Genomic DNA, 22,662 nt, shown 5'->3' on the forward strand with positions numbered 1-22,662 from the left:
CTAAACTGGAAAGTGAAACTTACTTTCTACGGGTGACTCGGATTTGATGGAACAGCTAAATTTCGCAGGTGACCCCTCCTCAACTGTAACTGAGGCGGGGAATGTCTCGAACGATGGACCTGAACCTTTTTCATCGGGAACTGAAAATAAAACGGTCGGATACTTTTTTCATATCGACAGAAAATAAAACAGGATCCTGATCCGAAGTTGTCGAGTCAGATTTGAATTATGAGATCGAGCTAGATTCTCGAAGATTCGTTCGACTCACAACTGTGAATCGGGGTCCAGATATTTGAAGAAAATTACTGTTGTTGATGGTAGTTTAGTTTGCACACTAAACACACCAAGACTGACATCCAACTCAGCACTGCCCGATTTCTGAACAAAACATAAGCAAATTTTATGAAACAAGCTTTACTTATCATTGAAGCAAAGATGCCGATGTACCAAAATATGACACAATCAGGAACAGCGAAAGATTTTCATACCAGCTTTTCCCGAGAATTAGGCAGAGCTGGCAGCTCTGTCAGTCCGTGCATGCAAACGGCTCAAAAGCGGATTATCAAAGCGAGTACAAGGAAATCACACAATCGCGATAGTTCATCGATTCGAAAGAGAGATTTCCGTTTCGTTTTAACGGTCAAAACGCGGTTAACTTACCATCGACTCGTACCGTACATAAACTAATAGCCTCGCCGACACTATTAAAAGCTTCACACGAATATTCGCCGGTATCTTCCGGGAATACTTCCGATATCGTTAGTCTATATAGGTCTCCTTCGTTTTCCATTTTGAAGTCTTCGCTCGGCTTCACTTCGCGGCCGTTTTGCACCCAGACGACCTCGGCCGGCGGGTTCGCGCTGATGCGACACTCCAGCTTCAACTGATCGCCGTCGACTAATATTTGTCCCTTAACGTGTTGCGTGAATACTGGGGCGGATTCTACCGACGACGGCTTCGCTTCTTTTGTCGTTTCGACGATGGCCGGTTCTTCGATGAGCTCGCCGTTTACGACAGCTGGTGTGTCGGTATCTCTGTCCAGCGGAGCGGGCATATCGATCATATCGTTCACCGCTTGCGTAGAGGGAAGGAAAAAGGAGGGTTCATCAGTATCATTTGAACTTTGTTCGAATTGATATTAAGCAGATGGGTAAGCTTTGGTGAAGAGAGAAGCCACTGCATCGAAACACAGGACTCGGTTTCATAGTTTACGGCTTATATTTGACTATTAAGCATTAAAACATCGAAAATGAACTAAATTAAAATCTAGAGTCAAATTCAACCGAAACTGTTGAACCGGGTCCAGGAGTTTCGCAATCGATGTTTAGATCAAACATTTCACGACTTCATTAGTTAAGCTTTCGTTTACAATTCGGGTTTTCCGAAAAAAAAAAAAAGTTCTAATCCTGCGTACGATGCTCATCAAGAGTTTCAGGAAATGGTCTTAAGGTCAAACACTGCAAATTATAACGACACTGCGACCTTACATCAGGTCCACGTGTCGTATGAAATCTCAATTCATGCGAATGAAAACATTAGTTTCGCTTACCGGCAACTGCGGATACTTGCACGAAAGCGGTCGTCGAAGCCGAACCGTTGCTATTTTTTGCTTTGCAAGTGTAGTCGCCTTGATCTGACGCGGTCACCGCCGGTATTGTCAGAGTCGAAGATGTGTCTGTCGTTTCTACGTTCATATGTGATCCGAGAGGCTGAAAAGATAGAGAAATGTGACAATAAATTTTGCCTCTTCTGGTGGCGATGCCCACACAATGGCTCCACCACTGGTCTATTTTGGCAGGAGTTTAATCGCCGTGGCTGATTGGTTTGAGCCCGGTCGAGGTAGGACGACTCAATCCATATAACTAGACCAGACTACCAGAATAAGCTCAAAAGTTGGTTAGAGTTAACCAGTGGATTGTTGACATAGTGACAATTGAAATCGCAATGTTACCACAGTATTTGTCCATGTCCAAATATCTTTAACTACATTTTGAACTGACACCTGATATTTCTAATTGTAGTATTTCTCAACAGAGAACAATTTGACATCACAAAATGATATTTCTGATCGAAGTGGTTCCCAAAAATAACAGTTTACTCAAAAATGATCTAGAAGTTATTCTGATTTTCAGAATATTATATTCATTTGGAGTAGTTAAGCTCTAAAAAGTGTAGAAACTACTCTCAAATAGCACAGTCAAGGTCAGGTCTGAGCATGAAATCACCCAAAAATGAAGCTGCAACTTTTATAGTACCCTGACTAGATACTTACCAAACCATCTTTACTCCATTCTATTTCTACTTTTGTTCCAGAAAAACTACAGGATAATCGTAACTGTTCTCCAGCGTTCAGATTATCCCCTGATAATTGTCTAATTATTGAAGCCGGCATTACCATTGCGCTATCTAAACTAGATTCTGAAACGGACAAAAACAGCGAGAGACAATGAAATCATGAAGATCAACAACGGTCGATTTAACTCTAAAAAATGCATCAACAGTACTTGCTTGATGGTTGAATAAACCGCCAAGGTTTAGATTAAAACCGAGCCCAGTTAATGGTTAAGATTGACTGCTGGTATATAGAATCAAAATTAGTTCATTTGAAATCTACAGTCAAAACTGAACCAAACCTGATGGAATTGGATTCTGATGCAGTTTGCAGGGCTGCCAACCTCTGCAAAGTGCTATCAGTAACAACTTGAATTTTTTTCTGGAACATTTCATCAAGTGTGAAGAAAATGTTCAAATTAATCAGTAATCAACAGTAAGACCCTCAGTAACATCTTTCATATTTCTGTTCAAATTAATCAGTAATCAACAGTAAAACCCTCAGTAACATCTTTCATATTTCTGTACAAATTAATCAGTAATCAGCTGTAAGACCCTCAGTAACATATTTCATATTTCTGTTCAAATTAATCAGTAATCAACAGTAAGACCCTCAGTAACATCTTTCATATTTCTGTTCAAATTAATCAGTAATCAACAGTAAGACCCTCAGTAACATCTTTCATATTTCTGTTCAAATTAATCAGTAATCAACAGTAAGACTCTCAGTAACATCTTTCATATTTCTGTACAAATTAATCAGTAATCAGCTGTAAGACCCTCAGTAACATATTTCATATTTCTGTTCAAATTAATCAGTAATCAACAGTAAGACCCTCAGTAACATCTTTCATATTTCTGTTCAAATTAATCAGTAATCAACAGTAAGACCCTCAGTAACATCTTTCATATTTCTGTTCAAATTAATCAGTAATCAACAGTAAGACCCTCAGTAACATCTTTCATATTTCTGTTCAAATTAATCAGTAATCAACAGTAAGACCCACAGTAACATCTTTCATATTTCTGTTCAAATTAATCAGTAATCAACAGTAAGACCCTCAGTAACATCTTTCATATTTCTGTTCAAATTAATCAGTAATCAACAGTAAGACCCTCAGTAACATCTTTCATATTTCTGTGCAAATCAAACAGTACAAAATACAGAAAGTCAGGAATGGTTGGCAGCCCTGAATTTGCATCTGTTGTCCTTGGGTTGATTTACTAATCCATTAAAAACCATTGAATTTGCACATATCGAAAGTTAGAATTTTTGGAGAGAAAAAAAACATAACGCACTTTTTGTTGAGAAAGACGACATACTGTCGAACGAACTGTCATCATCTTGTCGCATTGTACGTCGCGATGATCTAAAATCGGATGAATCCGAACTGCTACTGATGACGGATTTTGACGAGTAAGATGACTCGGTGATCGTCGTGCCGCCTTCAGTTCGTCGCGTCATTCGTGAAAACGACGACGACGTATTTTGTCCGGACGTGTCTAAACCTTTCGGTCGCAGCAATAAACGCTCTGAAAATAACCATTGACGTTTGGTTCGATTACGCGTGTAAAAACATCAGTGAAAAGCCTAGAAACAACTGAATTCAGCTCATTTTAGAATATGCAAAACAGCAATAGCAAGTTTTATCTGTAAGGGGTCATCCATAAAGTACATAGGCATCCATGAGGGGGTCATGAATTGTCCTCACTTCCCCCGGGCAGCTAATCTATTTGACTAGGTTTTACCCCCACTATTTCCTAACATGTAAGTTCCCCTCCCCTGACTTGATCTGTTAAGAATCCAATCAATTAACACTAGCTATCTCAACAAATTTCCCTGAGTTTTAGTTTTTTTTTTAAACAAAATTCCTTGACTATTCCCTGAATTCTTTAAAGAAAAGAAAATTCCTTGACTTTTCCCCATTTTCTAGGTGACTGGCTGCCCTGTTTACAACGCTTACAATTGTGTACATAGGAAAGGAGGGGTTGAAAATCAGCAACATTTAGCGTATGTACTTAATGAACAGCCCCTTAGGGCAGACTATATTTATTTACAGAGCTTTAGATTACCAGCTAGCATCCTGATAGATTTCATTAGGTTTTATTCGTACGTTTAATTTTATGCGTAACTAAGCTGCTCTTTTTATAAATTTAATGAAACCTAAATGCGTAGATACACGACGGAGATGAAGCCAGTTTTTTTATAAGCTGCCGAGAAGAAAAAATCACGGAAAACTCTTATTAGAAATTCGCAAATGAAATAGAACGGGTCGTTACCTTTTTATTATTACACGAAGCAGAGAAAGGAAGGATACTTTAAACTAAAGACTAGAGAAATAAAATAATACATGACTAGAACAACATTAAGCTTTTCATTAACAATCTCTATGTTATTTACATTTTGAATTTACGTAAATTTATCTAAGATTTTGAAACAAGTTTGGAAAACGTCTTTCAGGGTTGGTTATTTCTTGGCAAATGATTACTCCAAGGTTATTTAAGGGTGTTTTAAGTGCTTGTATATTCGGGATGCATATCAAGTTTTGGTGCCTGAAATTACAATGACATGTACGTGATGTGCCAGGATACATTAGCAAATCTACTTAACTACATGGATTTTACACTCAAGATCCAGACGGGATTAACCGATTACTATTTGATTATAATTACTGATTACTATTTCGACCAGTGAGAAAATGTCACATTTAAAGCATTTATGGGATAATATTGCGCATATTCATTAAGGAAAGTGACTAATCACGCGGCTGCCAGGTAAATGATAGGCTAAGTCTGTAAACGTTTTGGCTAACAAGACTTCGGTTCATGTATCTGGCTGCCTAGTAAACAGGTGCTTATGTGGTGGATATGTGGAATTGTTGAGGCCATATTTTCACAGCGGTATTCGAAAAACACCCGATGAAAAATGCAGAATCGGAAAACGCGTAATGCCTAATTCCTAGAAAATGACTTATATCCTTCAAATGCAGACTTATATCCTTCAAATGCAGAGGTAAGGTCTGATACTTTTCAAATTGTCAGATATAAATACCACAAAGTTTTTCTCAGAATTTATGCATTTTCCGATTCGGCGTTTTTCATTTGGTGTCTTTTGGATTAAACCGATTTTCACAAAGGGGTACGCTCTATATTCGCTCTAGATTTTAGCACAGTACAGAAAATGACACACGCCAAGAGAGAGAGAGAGAGAGAGAGAGAGAGAGAGAGAGAGAGAGAGAGAGAGAAAACAAAATAATTTCAAATCGACATCGACGTTGTACGTCGGTCGTCGTACGTAGCTTAGAGAGGTCATTAATCATTACAGCAGGAAGAAGCAAATACTACAAATACTCGTTTTGACACCGAACACAAAGTTACCTTTCGATTTGTCGGCTGCAATAGAGAAATAGCGCGATGAGTGATGAATGAGAACATTTATGAACCGTTGATACTGTCATCAATACACACAAAATCTATGCTTCTTGTGTATCGCGACAATTACAAAGTTGGCTATTGCAACCTGGAGAGTTATCGATTTGGACCCATTTTGTCATGGTTCCTCGTTAATATTTAAGTTAAAATCATTGGAAATGAATTCGAGAATTAAGAAGGAATTGGCTCCGAGTTCTTGGTAAAAATTTGACTCTATGTTCACTGCCACTGTGATAATACAGTGCCGCCCCCTATTGTCATTATGAGTATACTTGTAGGATAGCACTGGAGCTGTTATACATAGTCAGCTTTTGCTCGAAATTGACTAATCAGCGTTGAGAATGAAGCCGGCAGTGAACGTGTTACGCATAGGCAAGTGAACCTAACCGATAACCAAGAACTGGGAAATCGAATGATTGAATTCCAATTATTAAGATGACTTTCAGAAATATTTTCTCTTCAGTTTGCAACGGTTAGAACATCATATAATTATGCGTCTGGATGAAGAAGCAGATGCAGTTATTCATTATCAAAAAACCGGTTGATTATGAGAACGAGTAGTGCTCGCGTGTGCACCTGCTGCTGGTGTACCTGTGTGTTTGTATGTGTGTGTGCGTTTTAGTACCAGGTACATGCACCTGCGCATGTTTCTTACATACGTGTTCATTCTAGCGCAGTGAAGTCCGCTATTTTATCGGTGAATAGAGCGATGAATTCAGCGCGAAATCGTCGTAGAAATTTACGTCGATTGCTGAAAAATCCGAGATATTTACCTTCGATTCGGATCGTCGCGTCGCATTCGTCTTCTCCCAATTCGTTTCGCGCGTGAACTGAATATTTACCGGCGTCCTCGAGCGAACAGCCCAACACCTCCAGCGAACACACTCCGAACTGATATTTGATCGTGTGGAAATCTGAATTGCGAAGCTCGCGTCCGCTTTTCATCCACGTGATCTGAAACGATCGACATTCTCGAGCGTTAGATGATTTCGAGCTACAGTGAAACTCGCTTTATTTGTCAACTGTATCAATATGAACTCATTGTCTCAGAGTACGTATATATGATAATATCAATAAAGGACCATGGGTCCAGTAGGATCAATATCGAGTACATTTTACTTTTGAGCGAAAAATCGATTTGTTTTCAAATATGCAATAACGTATCAACAACTGATAAAGATGAAATCATGGTGCACTGTGAAGAAACCATGGTAAACTTTGATGATAAACATGGTAGGCCTTATGGGTTTTCCCTATGATTTACAAGCACATGGCAGAACAATCAATACTATGTTCTCGATAAGGACGTCACTAGTGATGCTCTTCTGATGGGCTTTACCTGTGATGACATCATCGAGAAACAAGGTCAAGCATCGATCAGTAAAATGGGGACAGATTCATTGAAATTTAGATTTTGCACATTTTCTCCAAGATCTTCCTAAACGGCTTAGAGATGATGGACGAAACTTGCCATATCAATTCCAACGCCTATTTCCCTCCTGACGACAAAATATCAGCTATGTAAATTCAGTGGTTACAATTTGTGCAACCAAGAGCTAACAGAAAGTTACTCTCAGGACCATTCCCAACACAGTTGATCCTAAAATTTTTGATGATATGACTGATTTGATAACGCGTACCTCAGGGGTCGGGTTGGCTTCAACCGTCGCCAGAAGTTTGAACGCGGTGCCTTCTTGCAGAATACGATTACGCAGCGGGAACATGAAATGAGGTTTGTATTTCTTTTCTTTGAACATTTCGATCTCCCGTTCGCGAAGTTTCCTGTAAAATAATAGATCGTAAAACGTGTAAGGAAAATTCGATTTTCATCGATCGAGGCAGAATTATCTACGATTTAGAGTGTATTCACGCTGACCTCATCGGTGTAGGTTCGTGAGCAACTGGTCTCAAATTGAGTAACTCCATCGCTGAAAGAAGAAAAGCATGTACGATAGAACCGAACAGTAAACAAACAGAACCTGCACCTTCAGGGCCATCCCTATTGGACACCACTTAGTTTGTTAGAGAAATGGAAAGGAAAGGATGGCACCAACATGCCATATTCATAAGCTAAATGACATATACATGAGCTTATGAAAACAAATAAATCGCCATTGTTCACAGGCAAGTTAATAAGCCTGTATTTCTTTCACCAAGAAACACAGGATCGTAGAGCAACGTAGATACACTGTGGAGACAGCCACTGCCAGGACTGGGTGAAGTATTTCTGTGATTTGATTCAGATCTAAATTTGAGTCCGATCTTTACGGACAGCGAAAAAATGTAGCTGATTCAAGAGCGTTATCTGAACTGGATGTTATACGAATTCATACGTAGATTGTCTATATCTAGTGTGGATTAGATCCATATTTCGGCGACTTACGTTCAACTTGCAGCATCATCGGTTCCTCTTTCGTACCGAATGAGTTTTCGGCGCGTACGATGTACTCTCCGGCGTCGCCGTCTAATTTACAACGATTTATACGAAGTTCGAACTCGGAGCCCGAGTATTTCTGCATGTGTTTCACGCTCTGAGTTAACTGTACGTTGTCGTGATACCTGAACAGATATATAGGATGTACGTACGAAGTTAAGTGCAAAATATGACAAAGAAGAGGTAAATATTGAATCTGAAGTCCGGAGCTGCACACTAAGTGTTTTCTTGATGATTTACGTTGCGAGAAATAGCTACGATATCACTTGTTTTGCGGCCAGCAGCATTCTTTATCGGCCGACAAATAGTCGCCAGTGACAAGATCACTCAGTATCCTAGCATGCTAGATATTTGGCTGTCACAAAAGTTTCCTAACTTAGTTCGTTGCTAACTATGTAGTTAAACTAAAGGTAGTAAGGAACTTAGCAAGAAACTACTAGGGTAGGCTTAGTAAGGTTTTATGAATACCGCTGAAGATCGCTATCAGACGCCTAGTATGCAGCAAAAAATCCTATAACAAACAGCCAATCAGCGCCGAGATAGAAATCATGTGCGATTTACGAAATGGCGGCCTTTTGAAGTGAAGTGAACCTGCAATTCGTCCACAAACAACTAAAATGTCTTCTACAAATTGCTTTAGAGAAAAAGGAAAACAAATATACATCATACACACCATGTTATGATGGGACAGGATAAGGCGATAACTTTACAGTCAAATTTAGCCATTTGACCTTCGCTGACGACCTGGTTTCGTGGCTTGCGTATAAACCTCGGAGCCGCTTCACGACGATCTGTAACGGAAAAAAAGACGAAATTTCAATAAGAGCTCGGTGAAATAGTTCTCGCAAAAATTAACTGATTTTCAGCTGAAACCGTATGGTTTTTTGAGTTGGGAAATTCTTCATAAAATCAGCTGAAGATTCACGTTCTTGCAATAAACTGAGACCTGAGGAATTCGAATATGAATTCTAATTATTCAAACCATATTTACCGAAGTAGGTATCGTAAATCGCGTATTCCTTCGGCCTGTGTTTGCGCAATGAACTGAAGTTGGCAATTCGACCAATAGCGGGCATCGGTGTTCCCCAGTCGGCCTGAAATTCAATAAAACACAATGTTCAAATTCATTCACCCTTTATGTTTAGATTATGATACATTTGAAAACCACAAAATACACGCCATGAAAATTCACAGAACTAATATAGTTGCAAGAGCATCGAAAATAAATTGAATTTATGGACGACAATGTTCCATAGTTTGAATTGGAAGGATATTGAACTCCATGCAAAAATGATATTTGTAAAACAACCGGACCCAATTTTCCGCAGTAGAAAGTTTAAAGTTAGTTCTCATTTTCAATTGGTTAACTCTTTATGAGTCGAATTTTAACTCCAGTCAAAACTGCACAACTGGATCCAGCACGCACAAATTCTCGGGAAGTACAAATCAATACCGAAAAGATTATACCGTAGGACTGAGAAAGAAAATATATGTATATATATAAGATTGGGTGCAAGTTTGAGAGCATAAATAAATTGATAATGTATGTTCGTAACAAAATGGCTTTGAGTGAAACCATGAAGCGAATTTCAGCGCAAAGTAACTTATATATGATGTGTACATATATCGTGTGCTGTTGATATGCGCTAATCTTACATGGAAGTAGATGATAGTTATGTGTAGTTTGATCATAAGTAGTTCCTGTATCGAATAAAATCAAAAACAATCGTTACAATCGAATTATCAGGTGAAAGTACGTAATAATAGCGACTCGTTTGTCGTCAGAAACGAGGGACGAGCTTCGCGTATCTGAAGCTTAAAGGTGCATGCACTACGCTACGAACAGTCCTCTATAATGGATGGGTGCAACTTAGCCATGCGGTAAAAAAGCTTAAAGCGGAACCTCTGAATCTAGGTCAAATAAAATCCAGGGGTAGCGTTCAACCAATACATCCAAGTCAAGGCCCTATAAAGCACACAAAAGAAATGAAACAAGGGTTAATGAATGATAGTGAGTGATGTAAAAATTGCTGCTGCTGATGATGGTAGAGTCAAAACTAGACGTAACTTCAGGGGATCTAGACACTGATACAACTGACAATTCAGGCTTGATGGTTCAATACAATATAGGCATCAATTATCACAACATGAGTTTATGTTGTTATCAATATCGATGGACATGATCCAATACGACATGATCTCCAGTTAGAAATATATGAATATTTTTCTTTATGAATTTCTTTGAATGAAGAAAATGTCAAGAAGCGATAATTTATGACAGGTGCCAAAAATGTTAACGTAGCATGCGAGAAGTGTCGATGTTTGACTTCTGAAAGTCAAAATCATTACGAATCAAAATTACAGAACGCATTTCAAAATATTCTATAAGCGAAGTTTTATACGGCAGAATATTATGTAAGCCTCGGTTAGATAAGTGAAAATGAACTATCAGCCTGTGCAACCACTGTTGGACTCGGATCTACAGTTCTTCCTTAAATTTGACAGTAGAAACAAAGTATTTTCTAATGCATTAATCATAGAGTCAAATTAGTATTGAGATACAGCTGTGTTCAGATCGCTAATAAGATTTTCCATAATAAGGACGAACGTAGGAGACAAACTTACGTATTTATCTTTAATTTTCTGTCTAATGCGATCGTAACGACTGCTCGGGATACGTTTGTCGAGGCCGGTCAAATCGCCCTTCAACCACGGATGTTCCAATGCTTGATAAATGGTCATTCGTTTTCTGTTGACGAACGAATAGAACAACAGATTACATCGTAATCCTAACTTAATACATGAAAACACAGGGCGGATACAGGAGGACTTATGAAACTTGTACTTAGTCCATCAAATCTTTTTGAGTGCCCTGTTTCATCATGTCAACAAAGATAAATGGTGCATTTCAGTGCAAGAGTACGCATAATACATGTATTGCCTTTTTGGACATCACTTTGCCTTTGAGGACTTGACAAGTTCTTCAAAATTAACCACTCTGTGCGGGAATACACCTAATATTGCCTTTTAGGACATCAAAGTGTCCTTTTCGGATGTGACAAGCCCTTCAAAAACCAGTTCTCAGAGGTCAGTATCAGGAAGTCAAAGTATCGAACAAGGTACAATTATATTGAATGTATGAAAAACACAAAATTGCGAATAAGTAAGACTCATTATTGGTAGAAAAGAAGAAACTCACTGCGGCGTTTTTACGAGCAACTTTTTGATGAAATCTTTGCCTTCGTCGGAACTAATCTTGAACGATTCCGGATCGAACTGCCAATCGCAACGCTTGACGTTCTGTAACGTTTCGTAGTCGTCTTCACCGGCGAACGGTGACAATCCGCTCATTCTGAAACGTAAACAATCATCATCAGTTATAAACCGTTAAAACCAGGACAACTACACAGGGTTAATGTGAGGGGAGAGAAGCAGTAGACTCCACTTAAGTTGCATTTTTCTTTTTGGACAAAATATATCGGCAATTTCACTGATATCCGAGTTGGATGGTATCTATATTCTTCATACATAGGGTCAGAAGAATATTTTCAAATATCTCAATTAAAGGGTGATCAATGGATCCTATCTTGTATATGGACTTAAACGCATTCAACTGCACCCAAACACAGTACAGATTACCAGATCTACCATTACATATTGTTTACTTACAACACGTAAGCAAGCACGCCGACCGACCACATATCGGTGTAATAACCGACAGGTTCGATCTCGCAGACTTCAGGAGCGGCGAACTCGGCCGTCGCCGTCGATACTTTGACGATTTCGTTCGGATCGAGTTTCGTAGCGAGACCGAAATCGATGAGTTTCACGTTGTTGCTCTTTCCAGTTTCGCACATGATGTTCTCCGGCTGTTTACGAGGAAAAAAACGTTCGATTTTAACTATTTATCCTCGTTATCGCGACACGTGACAAAACATCATGAAAGCAAAATGCCACAATTGAAGATTAAAAATCTAAGCACTCAGTTTCATAGTTGTGAGTTAGTGTTAACTCTGAGTTAAAATTAGTTCATTTTCAATGAGTTAACTCGGGGTAAAATTTTAACACCGAACTGTGGAACTGGACCCAGATGACTGGTAGACTGATATCAATGTCAGAGTTACTGAGCAAAAGCCACAGTTGATGATTAGAAATTTAAGTACTCCACCTGATGACTGGTAGACTGATATCAATGTCATAGTTATTGAGCAAAAGCCACAGTTGATGATTTAACAATTTAAGTACTCCACCTGATGACTGGTAGACTGATATCAATGTCAGAGTTACTGAGCAAAAGCCACAGTTGATGATTAAAAATTAAAAAGTACTCCACCTGATGACTGGTAGACTGATATCAATGTCATAGTTATTGAGCAAAAGCCACAGTTGATGATTAAAAATTTAAGTACTCCACCTGATGACTGGTAGACTGATATCAATGTCATAGTTATTGAGCAAAAGCCACAGTTGATGATTTAACAATTTATTTTCTGACAGTTATGAAGATTTATGAGCGTATCTGCTACATTATCCTTGTTTATAATCTATTTATCTCGTATCAGTATCTTCCCGATTGTCTCTTAGTTCCTGTTCCTTATCTTTCTTAATAACATCTATATTTTCAAATTACTGTATATTATCATGATGTTATTTATCATTTCTCTGAAGTTCAGTCGAAAATAAACAGTCAAATCATCAATTGTGGGTTTTTGCTCGTCAACTCCACCTGATGACGGCCGTTAGAAAACAGCCGAAACCTAGTGGTATCATTAAACACTTTACTTTCATACATCATCGATTATTCGGGAAACGCTGTGATTTTTACCTTGATGTCGAGATGTACGATACAGTTATCGTGCATGTGTTTGAGACCGTCGCAAACTTGACGTATATAATTGATGACCTCGGCTTCGGTCATCTTGTAATCTTCGGCGGCGACGCGGTCGAATAGTTCACCTCCGGAAAGGCTACAAAACAATAACGATTGGATTTAAACATTCGCGTAAATTTACTTAAGTAACGAGACGAGACGAGTAGTACTATATAGGTTAACTATTTATTTGACGTACAAGCTTTCACTACTAATGAATAGAAGCTTCATCAGGTGAATGAGTGAATTTACTTGCACGGGATGGGAATTTTCGAAGAGGGTAAAACTGTTCAACTGAGGAGTTCATCTCGATGAGGAATCGTACCAACTGACTGAGCGGTTTCAATGTTACTACTCCTCAGGGAAACATTCAGAATAGCAGGTGAAATGGCTGTGCCCTTTCTTTTTCATTTAGCAGGGGTGCGAGTGCTGCCTAAGGTCTGGAGGTGCTTAGTTGAATAAGTATGAAGGTAAGCTGTTGAGTAATGTGTAAAGAATCCCACAATAATAACAATGTTTCAGCTATATCTTCAGGAATTCCTGTCTAAATGTCGAATCAACTAGTAGCCAAAGAAAAATTTTTGGACTTTATACCATTTTTTCATGGGATTCTTTACACATTATCGTCACGTCGTTATAAGTTGTTGAGTAGGATTGATGAGTCATTCAGTGGCCGCTCATTGATCTAACAAACCACCCAATGCTACACTTACAATTCCATAACTAGACACATTTCATCGTCTCCGTCGTCGAATGCGTCGTGCAGATTGATGAGTTTCGGATGATGAAGTTGATTCATGACGTTGATCTCGTTGCGCACGGTCACTTTATCCAGCGGGAATGGTGTGTTGATGAATTTAGCTACGAAGATTTTGCCGGTCGCTTTTTCGCGGCACCGGTGCACGACCCCGAAGGCTCCGCTGAAAACGTATTCATACAAACATGAAAATTCGTACGCAACGCAGAAAGTGAAATCAGGGCTAGGGAAAAGAGAAGTCGAAATATGGAGACAATAAACATCCATCCAAATAGACGTCCCCGGGATTTTTTTTGGGGAGTTCGTTTTTAGGAATAGAGGGGGTTTGGTGGTCCAACCCCAGAAAATGTTTGAAAATTTCGTGCAAGCAGGCACGTTCTGGTGCAATCTGAGGTAGACTGGTTCCCGTTTATAGGTAGACTGGTTCCCGTTTACTTTGCATGTATCGATTTTATTTTTCTAATTTAGCAAATGCAGACCATTGTGCCGACGTTCGTCGACGTTTGAAAATTCAAAAAGGGGGTTCGTTCGTACTACCGAACCCCCCCCCCCTTGGGACGCCCATGATCCATAACTGATCCTCAATCCTACCTGCCCAATTCCTCGAGAATATCGTAGAAATCGTAAATGCTCGCGTTTTTCACGTCGACAGGTTGAGGGTGATATTTAGCCCATAAATCGTGGTCTATGAAATAAAACAATTATTTGAATCCGACTTCGATAATTAATAAATGACGAACGAATTGTTTGTATTCTTACAGAACTTATCGTAGTCCGTGATCTTCGGTCCGTCGTATTGGCCGCGAATCTTTCGTCCGTGTTCGTCATAAAGTCCTTTGCCCTTTCGTTTTTTCATCGCTTCCGTAGTTTTCACTTTGATCGGCTCGCACGGACTGCTCTGGCCGTAGAAATTGACGGCGCTGATTCTCAGCTCGTACTCGGTGCTCGGCTGCAAGTCTTGGATATTCATGTAAGCCAACCTGAATAGATATCGATATCGTTATATAAAATATCAAATCTTCTCTAACTCCGTTTTCGATGTTGAAACACTTCGGATATGAAAAACCATGAAGTTCCCAAGATTCGAAACGATCTTATTAAAATCTAGTAAAATTTAACTAAGAACCGTTGAACTTTGATTTTCCAAGGCATAGATAAAGGCATATCCATGAAACTCGTTCCGTGATGAAACACGAACCTGGAACTGCCGACACGGGTCCAGTTGTCTTTATTCGCGTCTGCCTTCTCGACGATGTATTCGGTAATGAAGCTACCGCCGTCGTTGAGCGGAGGTTTCCACGACAAACCGACGACATCTTCGAACGCGCTTTCGACAATCGGGAAACGCGGTGGATCGGGCATATCTGGAAAATATTCCATCGAAACATGACTTGAATCATCATTACTACTTATCAATATCATTCCTTAATAGTATTATGCCTTATCATCATTCAATTTCAATATCCTATAGTGATCGTACAGCCTTAATGGCTCTGTTCAGTCCTTAATCATCAATCTACTAATTCCGTTATGTAACATATAACCTTCTTGTAATTTTGGAGTCCTTTTTAATTGTTGATGAAAACGATATCATTATCATATAAATCATATCATTATCATATGAATATTACCAGCATTCATTATCATAGGCCCTTAGACCCTTTAGGGTCGTCACAATATCTGCTATCTGCTATAACTCACCATTAATCTGTATCTTAATCACAGCCGAATCTGTGCCGAGGTCGTTTTCCAATGTCAACCTGTACGGTCCTTCGTCCTCTTTCTCGGCTTTTTTGATCGTCAAGAATGCGTGACGCTCGGTGACCTCGATCTTATGTCGTCCGCCGGATTTGATCTCTTCGTTGTCGCGGATCCACTTGCACGTCGGTTTCGGGTTGCCGGTGAACGGAACCTTCAACACGATTTCCTCGCCTTTCTCGTAGGTCGATACGTCTTTGAATCGTTCGGGAACTTTGATCCTAGGTGGCGCTAGATTAAACGAAGTATTACAGTTTGAACGTACAGTATGATTGGGGAGAATTGAGTTCATTCCATATAAGGGGCCAGTAGTACCACAGACAGTGGTGACAGAAAAGCTGCGATCGCACAAGCATTTTTTTTCCTTTGCCCATGCCAGATTGGGCCAGGTTATTCCATTCACGTTGGTGCCATATGGGCCTGCGCCTGTTTGAAATCGGCCATACCAAACAATTTCTATTTTAACACTGGTCAATTATCACATGTGGATACTAACTGCTTCCAGAAATGACTCTCCTCACTTGCCACAGCATCGCTTTGATAGTGTTTTAGTATCGAGTGAGTGATTTACGTGTGAAAGCAGAAGCCTAATTGGAGGCTAAATTTGACCAGTTTGACGTGGGTGAAGTCATCTAGATGAGATCAAGGCTTATCACTGCACAGTCAGTCGTTCAAAAATCAGTTAATGTATACCATCGCATAAACAATATGCAGTTGTAATAATTATCACTACTTCAACTATATCCAAACCAACTATTCCCGGGATCTTAGTAAATACAGATACATCATTGTCGTTAAATTCAAACTTACATTTAATAGATAATTCAGCGCGACTCGTGCGAGTTCCGGCTTTATTCGAAGCTCTGACCGAATATTCATCGGAATCTTCACCGAACACGTCGTGTACGACGAGCATGTGTTTATCACCGTCTTTATGAATTTCATATTTCGGATCTTCGTCGGAGATTTCTCGAGTTCCCTTGAACCTACGTATAAAACACATACATTTATCAAGTTATACGACTATAAATCCGGACAAATATTTCTTCTAGTAACATTTTTAGTCATCAATCACAAAAGCATTTGGGTTCAGTTGCACAGTCGTGGCTTTAGTCAAAAAAAGGTCTTAAATCTTAACACTGGTCTTAAGTTGTAAGATTGACTATAGAACTAATTTGGTCTTTGACTGGTCTTAAGTCGAAGCCATGACTATGGAACCGGCCCCTGGATATAAAGACTAAATTAACGTTGAATTCCATTTCACGAATGGAGGGGAAGTATCGCTTACCAGGTGACGTCGGGATGCGTGCCCAAAATCTCGCACTCAAATTTGGCGGCTTTGCCCTCGGAGCACAGAGTATCTCGCAGCGGTGAAGTGAACTCTGGTATTTTCGCAGCTGAAATTCACGATAACAAATACAGGTATATCTAAAATCTATCCTTCAAAACCTTGCCACAGATTATGCAAATTAGGTATACTTATTTCTCCTAAAACAGGACAGACCGACCAATCAGCTCCACTGAACTACAGTCATTACTTACCATTCGGATCCTTGACTTTCACTTTACGCGAATTCGACGACGGTTTGCTGCGACCGGCCGGATTCTCGGCGAATATACGGAATTCGTATTCCTTATCTTCGATCAGATTCGGAACGTTGAAGATCGTAGCGACGACCGGCTGATGATTGACGCGGGTCCAGTTCTCCGAGCCGGGCTCGCGTTTCTCGATGATGTAACTGGTGATTTTACCGCCTCCGTCCGTGTGCGGTTTCTCCCATTGTAAACTGACGAAATCGGCGCCGACCTCTTCGATGTCGGGGACACCCGGTGAACCGGGAGCGTCTGAATCGAAACAAAATCATTCATATATGAAATACATCAGCATATCAACATTAGAAATAACCCCTTAAAGGTTTTTATTGTTTCTTGATTCCATCTTCCCACAGTTTCAATTAATTGCACAAAATTCCTATTTTTCACCCACATTCCGACTTTCGTGGTGCTGCCATGGTTGTTTTGAATGAAAACCCTTGGGCGTAAACATACACCCAAGAGGTTCTAAGAACTAACGTAGTCTGAAGCTCTCTGCCACTTAGCTTCCCACTTGTGGAGAGGATATGGTGATGCACAATCAAAATCATTCAAGAAATTAAAATACATTTCAGAAGGACTAAATTCTAAATTTACCAAACACACAAGAACTGGCCATGTAATAGGGCTTTAAGTTTAAGATACTAATTTGTTTACTAGTTGTGAATGTTGTTTGTTATGTACCATGAGGACAGCAATAAATCAAGAAACAAGTTGAATAGATTTTGGGTTTACTAGATAGAAACCGCACCTAAATCTGACCAGCACATAGGAGGAACTAGCTTTGAACCAACTGAAATTTCAAACAAATACAGCGAATATGGGCAGACGTATTCTGCCTGAAACATTAGAACCATATTAGCTGTTCTTCTGGACCCAGTTCCACAGTTGTGAGTTTGAGATAACTCTGAGTTAAAGTTAGTTCATTTTCAATGTTTTAACCCAGGGTCAAATCTTAACTCAGAACTGTGGAACTGGATCCTGATTGTGGGTTTTTGATTTAACCCCAAACGAACTGCGTACTACGTTAGCCGAGTTTGAAGTGACTGAAGGTACGTACCGTATGGCATCTTAGCGACGATAGCGTTCGCCGTTTCCAGATATTCTCCTTCGCCGTTAGCGTTCACTGCGCAAACGCGGAAAAAGTATTCCTCGTTTTCGTATAATCCTTGAACGTCGCAATACGGCTCCTAAAACAATATATGATGAAAGCATATTTCAGATATCGAAATCAAAATGGTCGATTTCTACAAAACCGGGTGGACAGTTTTTCTGATTTACCTTGCAGTACGAAGCCACTGTTCCCCAGTACGGTTTATCTTTCAGTTTTTTCTCAACCATGTAATGAGTTATTTTGCTACCGCCGTCATCTTTCGGGGCTTTCCACGATAAGCTGCAAGTGTTTTTAGTGATATCCGACACGTCGAGGCCGTTACATTTCCCGGGACGGGCTTTCACTTTCAGATTGATGGGAGCAACTGCCGAACCACTGGGATTACTGATTTCAATTTTGTAGTCGCCAGTATCATCCTTATTTGCATCTGAATGATAAATATTAACCTTTCATGTCATCTAATTTCGTAACATTCATATTACTACATGTCAAATCAGGAAAACCGACCCACATCAATTCAAAGTCATTTTCAGAAATATCTGGCCAAAATTGATGATGACAGTTGTAAATTTTATATGTGGCAAATAAATATATTATAATATACATCATTTAACATTTTCCCCAGACTATTCCTTGACATCCACATTGTTTTCCCTGATTTGATCTAAGAATCCAATCAATTAATACAGTCAAACACCTATGACATAGACGAAAACTGTTTGATTTCATGCGCGAACTAGTAATCTCAACAAATTTCCCTGAATATTCTCCAACTTTTTTATAATAATAATAATAATGTCACATTTATATAGCGCCTGTTTCACTAATAATAATGTTCACCAGCGCTTTGTAAGGTAGTGGTGCTGAATTCACAGAGCATAGGCTTTGCAGAAAAGCAAATGTTTTACTCTCTGTTTGAAAGTGTTGATTTCAGTTATATTCCGTAGGAAAGAAGAAAAGGAAAGAAGGAAAAGGAAAGAAGATTTCCTGACTTTTCCTTGATTTCTAGGTAAGTAGCCTCCCTCTCTATAATTAAACATCATATAGTGGCTTATGACAGTTAATTATAACAGGCCTTTAATGTAATTATCTATGTACCTTTCAAAGTGAGAACTGCGTAATCGTCGAAGCACTGACACTTGAGACGTGCGTTGTCCGGAATTTCTTTTCCGTTCTTCTTCAACTTGACGTCGAATGGCCCGGTGCCGGAGAACGGAATCTTAATCTTCAAACTGTCGCCCTCGTCGACGGTCTGATCCGGTCGTGGTAACTTCTCAATCTGAGGTGGTTCTGCAACGAGAATAAGCTATTTAAGTTTTCAGTCCCGATCATAATTCCTATTTAATGATATTTGTATCTACCGGATAAGTAACATATTTAGTTTGCAGAAGCAAAACCCACAAACAACATGTGATCCTAAAGTTTCACATGAAATATTTCTGCTCTTCTTCAGAGGATCAATTTCATCAGAAGTTCATACAAAATACCGTCGAGATGGGCAGAAGTATTTTGCCAAAACTTAAGAACCATGAACGTAGGCCAGTATTCAGAGGGTTTGAACGAATACTGTTATGAGTTGTATAAAATCTCAACGTACTTTGAACGGTCAGCTTCGCCGATGACTCGTCGCGTCCGAGTTTATTCGACAGTTCGCACGTGATTTCGCCGGCGTCCGATTCTCCGATGTCACTCAACGTCAAAACCGTTTTGTCGTCGTCGGTCTTTATCTTGGCGCGACTCGTCGGGAAAATCTCCGAACCATTACGATACCTGAAAACCATTTAAACGATGCTTCCAGTAAGAACGAAACATCTCAATTCAACGTTATTCAAGATTGAGCAGAATTTATAATGAAAATAATGATATATTTTCTTATGGAGTGCGATTATAAAATCATTTCCACAGCACTTTCCGTTCTAAAGCTACATTATGAAAACTACAAGTTAGAATTAACCACCATAGGTGTTTATAAAAAGAAATGTTTTCAATCGGGATTTGAAAGCTGGGACAAAGATGGAGACTCTTATGTTACGAGGTAGTTCATTCTGAAGAGTAGTAGGAGCTGAATGATAAAATCACCTTCCAATAACCTTTTTGCCATAGCTTTAACTAAAATCGTTGGATCATTTTTAGAGCCAAGTGTACCAAAAATCATCATTACGAGGTGGTACATATGGTGTCAAGAGATCGAATACATGATATGACACGGCCATTAAAACATCTAAATGCAGTTTAAAGCACCTTGAATGTGATACATACCATTTGACGGTGGGTGGTGGCTTGCCGTCGTACATACACGTGAACGTAGCTTCACCTCCAACTGGTGCTAAGCAGTTATCTAACTTCTTCAATACTTCCGGTTTCGTTCCCTCTGTAAGAAACAAAAAAGAATATTTAATGCATTTACATTTCAGAAATACACGAAGCGTTCTGTATTTCGAAATTACTTGTAAATTTCATATGTATGTTACAATAGAGGGATACGTAGATTCAGTCATTAAGTTCCACAGTTCTAGTTGATTGTATAATATTGTTATCAGATTTCAACATTTTTTGGGTTATTTTTTACTTGTGATATTTTGTTTTCTTTCGATTTCTTTGCATTTCATTTCCTTGCGTTCTTTACACCTTCGTGTTATCTTTCTACCATTTTTTTGTATGAATTGATACGATAAATAAACGAATAAGAAATGAATGAAAATTGGAACGTGAAATCTCACCGATCTTTTCTTTAACTTTAACCGGCATCGAACACTCGCTTGGCTCGCTCTGCCCGGCAGCGTTCACGGCAATCACTCGGAATTCGAAATCGTCACCTTCCGGTAGATTGGACACGGTAAAACGAGGTTCTCTGATGTTATAGTCACTCGCTTTTTCCCAATCACCTCCTAAAACATCATAGCAACGGAACATTAGATCAACGATGAAAACAACGAGGTCTCGAGCCATTTCAAAATGTCCTATTGTTATCATTCAGAGAACAGAAAAACTGACCTTTAGAATTATTTTTCTTCTCAACGATATAGCCAGTAATCCTGCTACCCCCATCAGACACTGGTCGAGGCCATTCCAAATCGACAAAGTTCTTTCCAACATTTTTCACCTCGGGCATTCCAGGTGCTTTCGGTACAGCTGTTCGTACGAAATAGAAAATCTCCAGTAACTCATAATTGATGTAACGGTAAATGCTTGAACCATAGTTAGTGGTATTTGGAAATATCTCTTAACTTGGATCTTAACTACAGGTACCAGTTGCACATTCTCATGGCTCAGATTCAACACCAGTCCGAGACCAACTTAGTTCTATAGCCAATCTAACATCTTGGAACCAGTCTTAAAATCTTAAGACCACTTTTGGACTTGAAGTCATGAGTGTGCAACTGGGCCCTGTTAGTACTGACAAGTATAATAATAATATGTAGATTTAAATTTGGTGAGCGCCATCTAGACAAAGGTCGACAACTTACAGTATTTCGGTTTTGCTTCCGTCAAACCGGTTGCTTTGCTAGGCTCGCTTAATCCGGCGCGGTTCTTGGCGCGAACGCGGAAGTCGTACTTCTTGCCCTTTTCGAGTCCGTCGACTGTGAACTGAGTTCCGCGACACGGGAAATCGTTGCACGGCTTCCATTTGTTCGAACCTTCCGGTTTCATTTCAATAACGTAACCTACAACGAAAGTGGAACACGTCAAGTTTCTAAGCTGAAAGTAGTAATTCCTGTATCCGAGGAAATGCTCGGGCTCCGTTCAAGGAAGGATTGGACTCAAAAAAATGCTCGGGCTCCGTTCAAGGACTCATTACACTGCACTACAATCTGCATCTTGTAAAAAGAAAACCATCAAAATGAACGCGTACCTTGAACTTTGTCACCGCCATCATCTTCTGGTTTTTCCCATTTCAAAGTGATTTCATCTTCATCTACGTCACTAACTTCGACCTTTCCTGGAGCGTCTGGTGTAGCTGTTTAACAAAAGGAGAAAGAAAAACAGAAATTAACCGGATTAATATCGATACGTCTACTTTACTCAGCGTTTCATGTTCGTAGGGAAAAAGATCCGTACCGAATTGATGTTTGGCAACGATCGCTTTCTCAGCCTCCAGGGGCTCGCTCTCTCCGTGGTCATTCACGGCCGAAACTCGGAATAGATATTCATGACCGTCGTCGAGGTCATGAACGTCGTAGGAGGTTCCACGCACGAAACGACTGCAAGGCGTCCATTTTCCCGATTTCTTATCGCATTTCTCGACGATGTAATTAGTGACAGGCGCGCCTCCGTCGTCTTTCGGAGCGCTCCACTTGAGGGTGCAGGAGTCGGGTGTTATTTTCGATACTTCGATCGGTCCTTCTGGTTTTTCAGGAGCATCTGTAGGAAAT

At 39.7% G+C, this 22,662-nt stretch overlaps 1 protein-coding gene across 1 annotated transcript in view; it reads right to left on the reverse strand.

Moving 5' to 3' along the window:
- The window catches only part of LOC141912614 (twitchin-like), a 68,699-nt gene that overhangs the window by 3,553 nt on the left and 42,484 nt on the right, over positions 1 to 22,662 (reverse strand). The window contains exons 49-82 of the mRNA XM_074803913.1: positions 22,349 to 22,651; positions 22,143 to 22,247; positions 21,757 to 21,954; positions 21,284 to 21,421; positions 21,010 to 21,177; positions 20,549 to 20,660; positions 19,887 to 20,059; positions 19,388 to 19,579; positions 18,457 to 18,716; positions 18,236 to 18,365; positions 17,125 to 17,427; positions 16,871 to 16,979; positions 16,393 to 16,568; positions 15,526 to 15,813; positions 15,023 to 15,188; positions 14,584 to 14,804; positions 14,416 to 14,509; positions 13,781 to 13,987; positions 13,023 to 13,164; positions 11,867 to 12,066; positions 11,397 to 11,549; positions 10,823 to 10,946; positions 9,189 to 9,291; positions 8,871 to 8,988; positions 8,147 to 8,322; positions 7,640 to 7,691; positions 7,404 to 7,545; positions 6,537 to 6,717; positions 5,710 to 5,724; positions 3,631 to 3,864; positions 2,273 to 2,418; positions 1,550 to 1,709; positions 661 to 1,074; positions 24 to 140 (exon numbers count right to left, since the gene is read on the reverse strand). Of these exons, the coding sequence (XP_074660014.1) occupies positions 24 to 140; positions 661 to 1,074; positions 1,550 to 1,709; positions 2,273 to 2,418; positions 3,631 to 3,864; positions 5,710 to 5,724; positions 6,537 to 6,717; positions 7,404 to 7,545; positions 7,640 to 7,691; positions 8,147 to 8,322; positions 8,871 to 8,988; positions 9,189 to 9,291; positions 10,823 to 10,946; positions 11,397 to 11,549; positions 11,867 to 12,066; positions 13,023 to 13,164; positions 13,781 to 13,987; positions 14,416 to 14,509; positions 14,584 to 14,804; positions 15,023 to 15,188; positions 15,526 to 15,813; positions 16,393 to 16,568; positions 16,871 to 16,979; positions 17,125 to 17,427; positions 18,236 to 18,365; positions 18,457 to 18,716; positions 19,388 to 19,579; positions 19,887 to 20,059; positions 20,549 to 20,660; positions 21,010 to 21,177; positions 21,284 to 21,421; positions 21,757 to 21,954; positions 22,143 to 22,247; positions 22,349 to 22,651 (5,820 nt within the window). The remainder of the gene's footprint in view (positions 1 to 23; positions 141 to 660; positions 1,075 to 1,549; positions 1,710 to 2,272; positions 2,419 to 3,630; positions 3,865 to 5,709; positions 5,725 to 6,536; positions 6,718 to 7,403; positions 7,546 to 7,639; positions 7,692 to 8,146; positions 8,323 to 8,870; positions 8,989 to 9,188; positions 9,292 to 10,822; positions 10,947 to 11,396; positions 11,550 to 11,866; positions 12,067 to 13,022; positions 13,165 to 13,780; positions 13,988 to 14,415; positions 14,510 to 14,583; positions 14,805 to 15,022; positions 15,189 to 15,525; positions 15,814 to 16,392; positions 16,569 to 16,870; positions 16,980 to 17,124; positions 17,428 to 18,235; positions 18,366 to 18,456; positions 18,717 to 19,387; positions 19,580 to 19,886; positions 20,060 to 20,548; positions 20,661 to 21,009; positions 21,178 to 21,283; positions 21,422 to 21,756; positions 21,955 to 22,142; positions 22,248 to 22,348; positions 22,652 to 22,662) is intronic.

This window comes from Tubulanus polymorphus, chromosome 11, assembly GCF_964204645.1.
Source record: "Tubulanus polymorphus chromosome 11, tnTubPoly1.2, whole genome shotgun sequence".
NCBI lineage: Eukaryota > Metazoa > Nemertea > Palaeonemertea > Tubulaniformes > Tubulanidae > Tubulanus > Tubulanus polymorphus.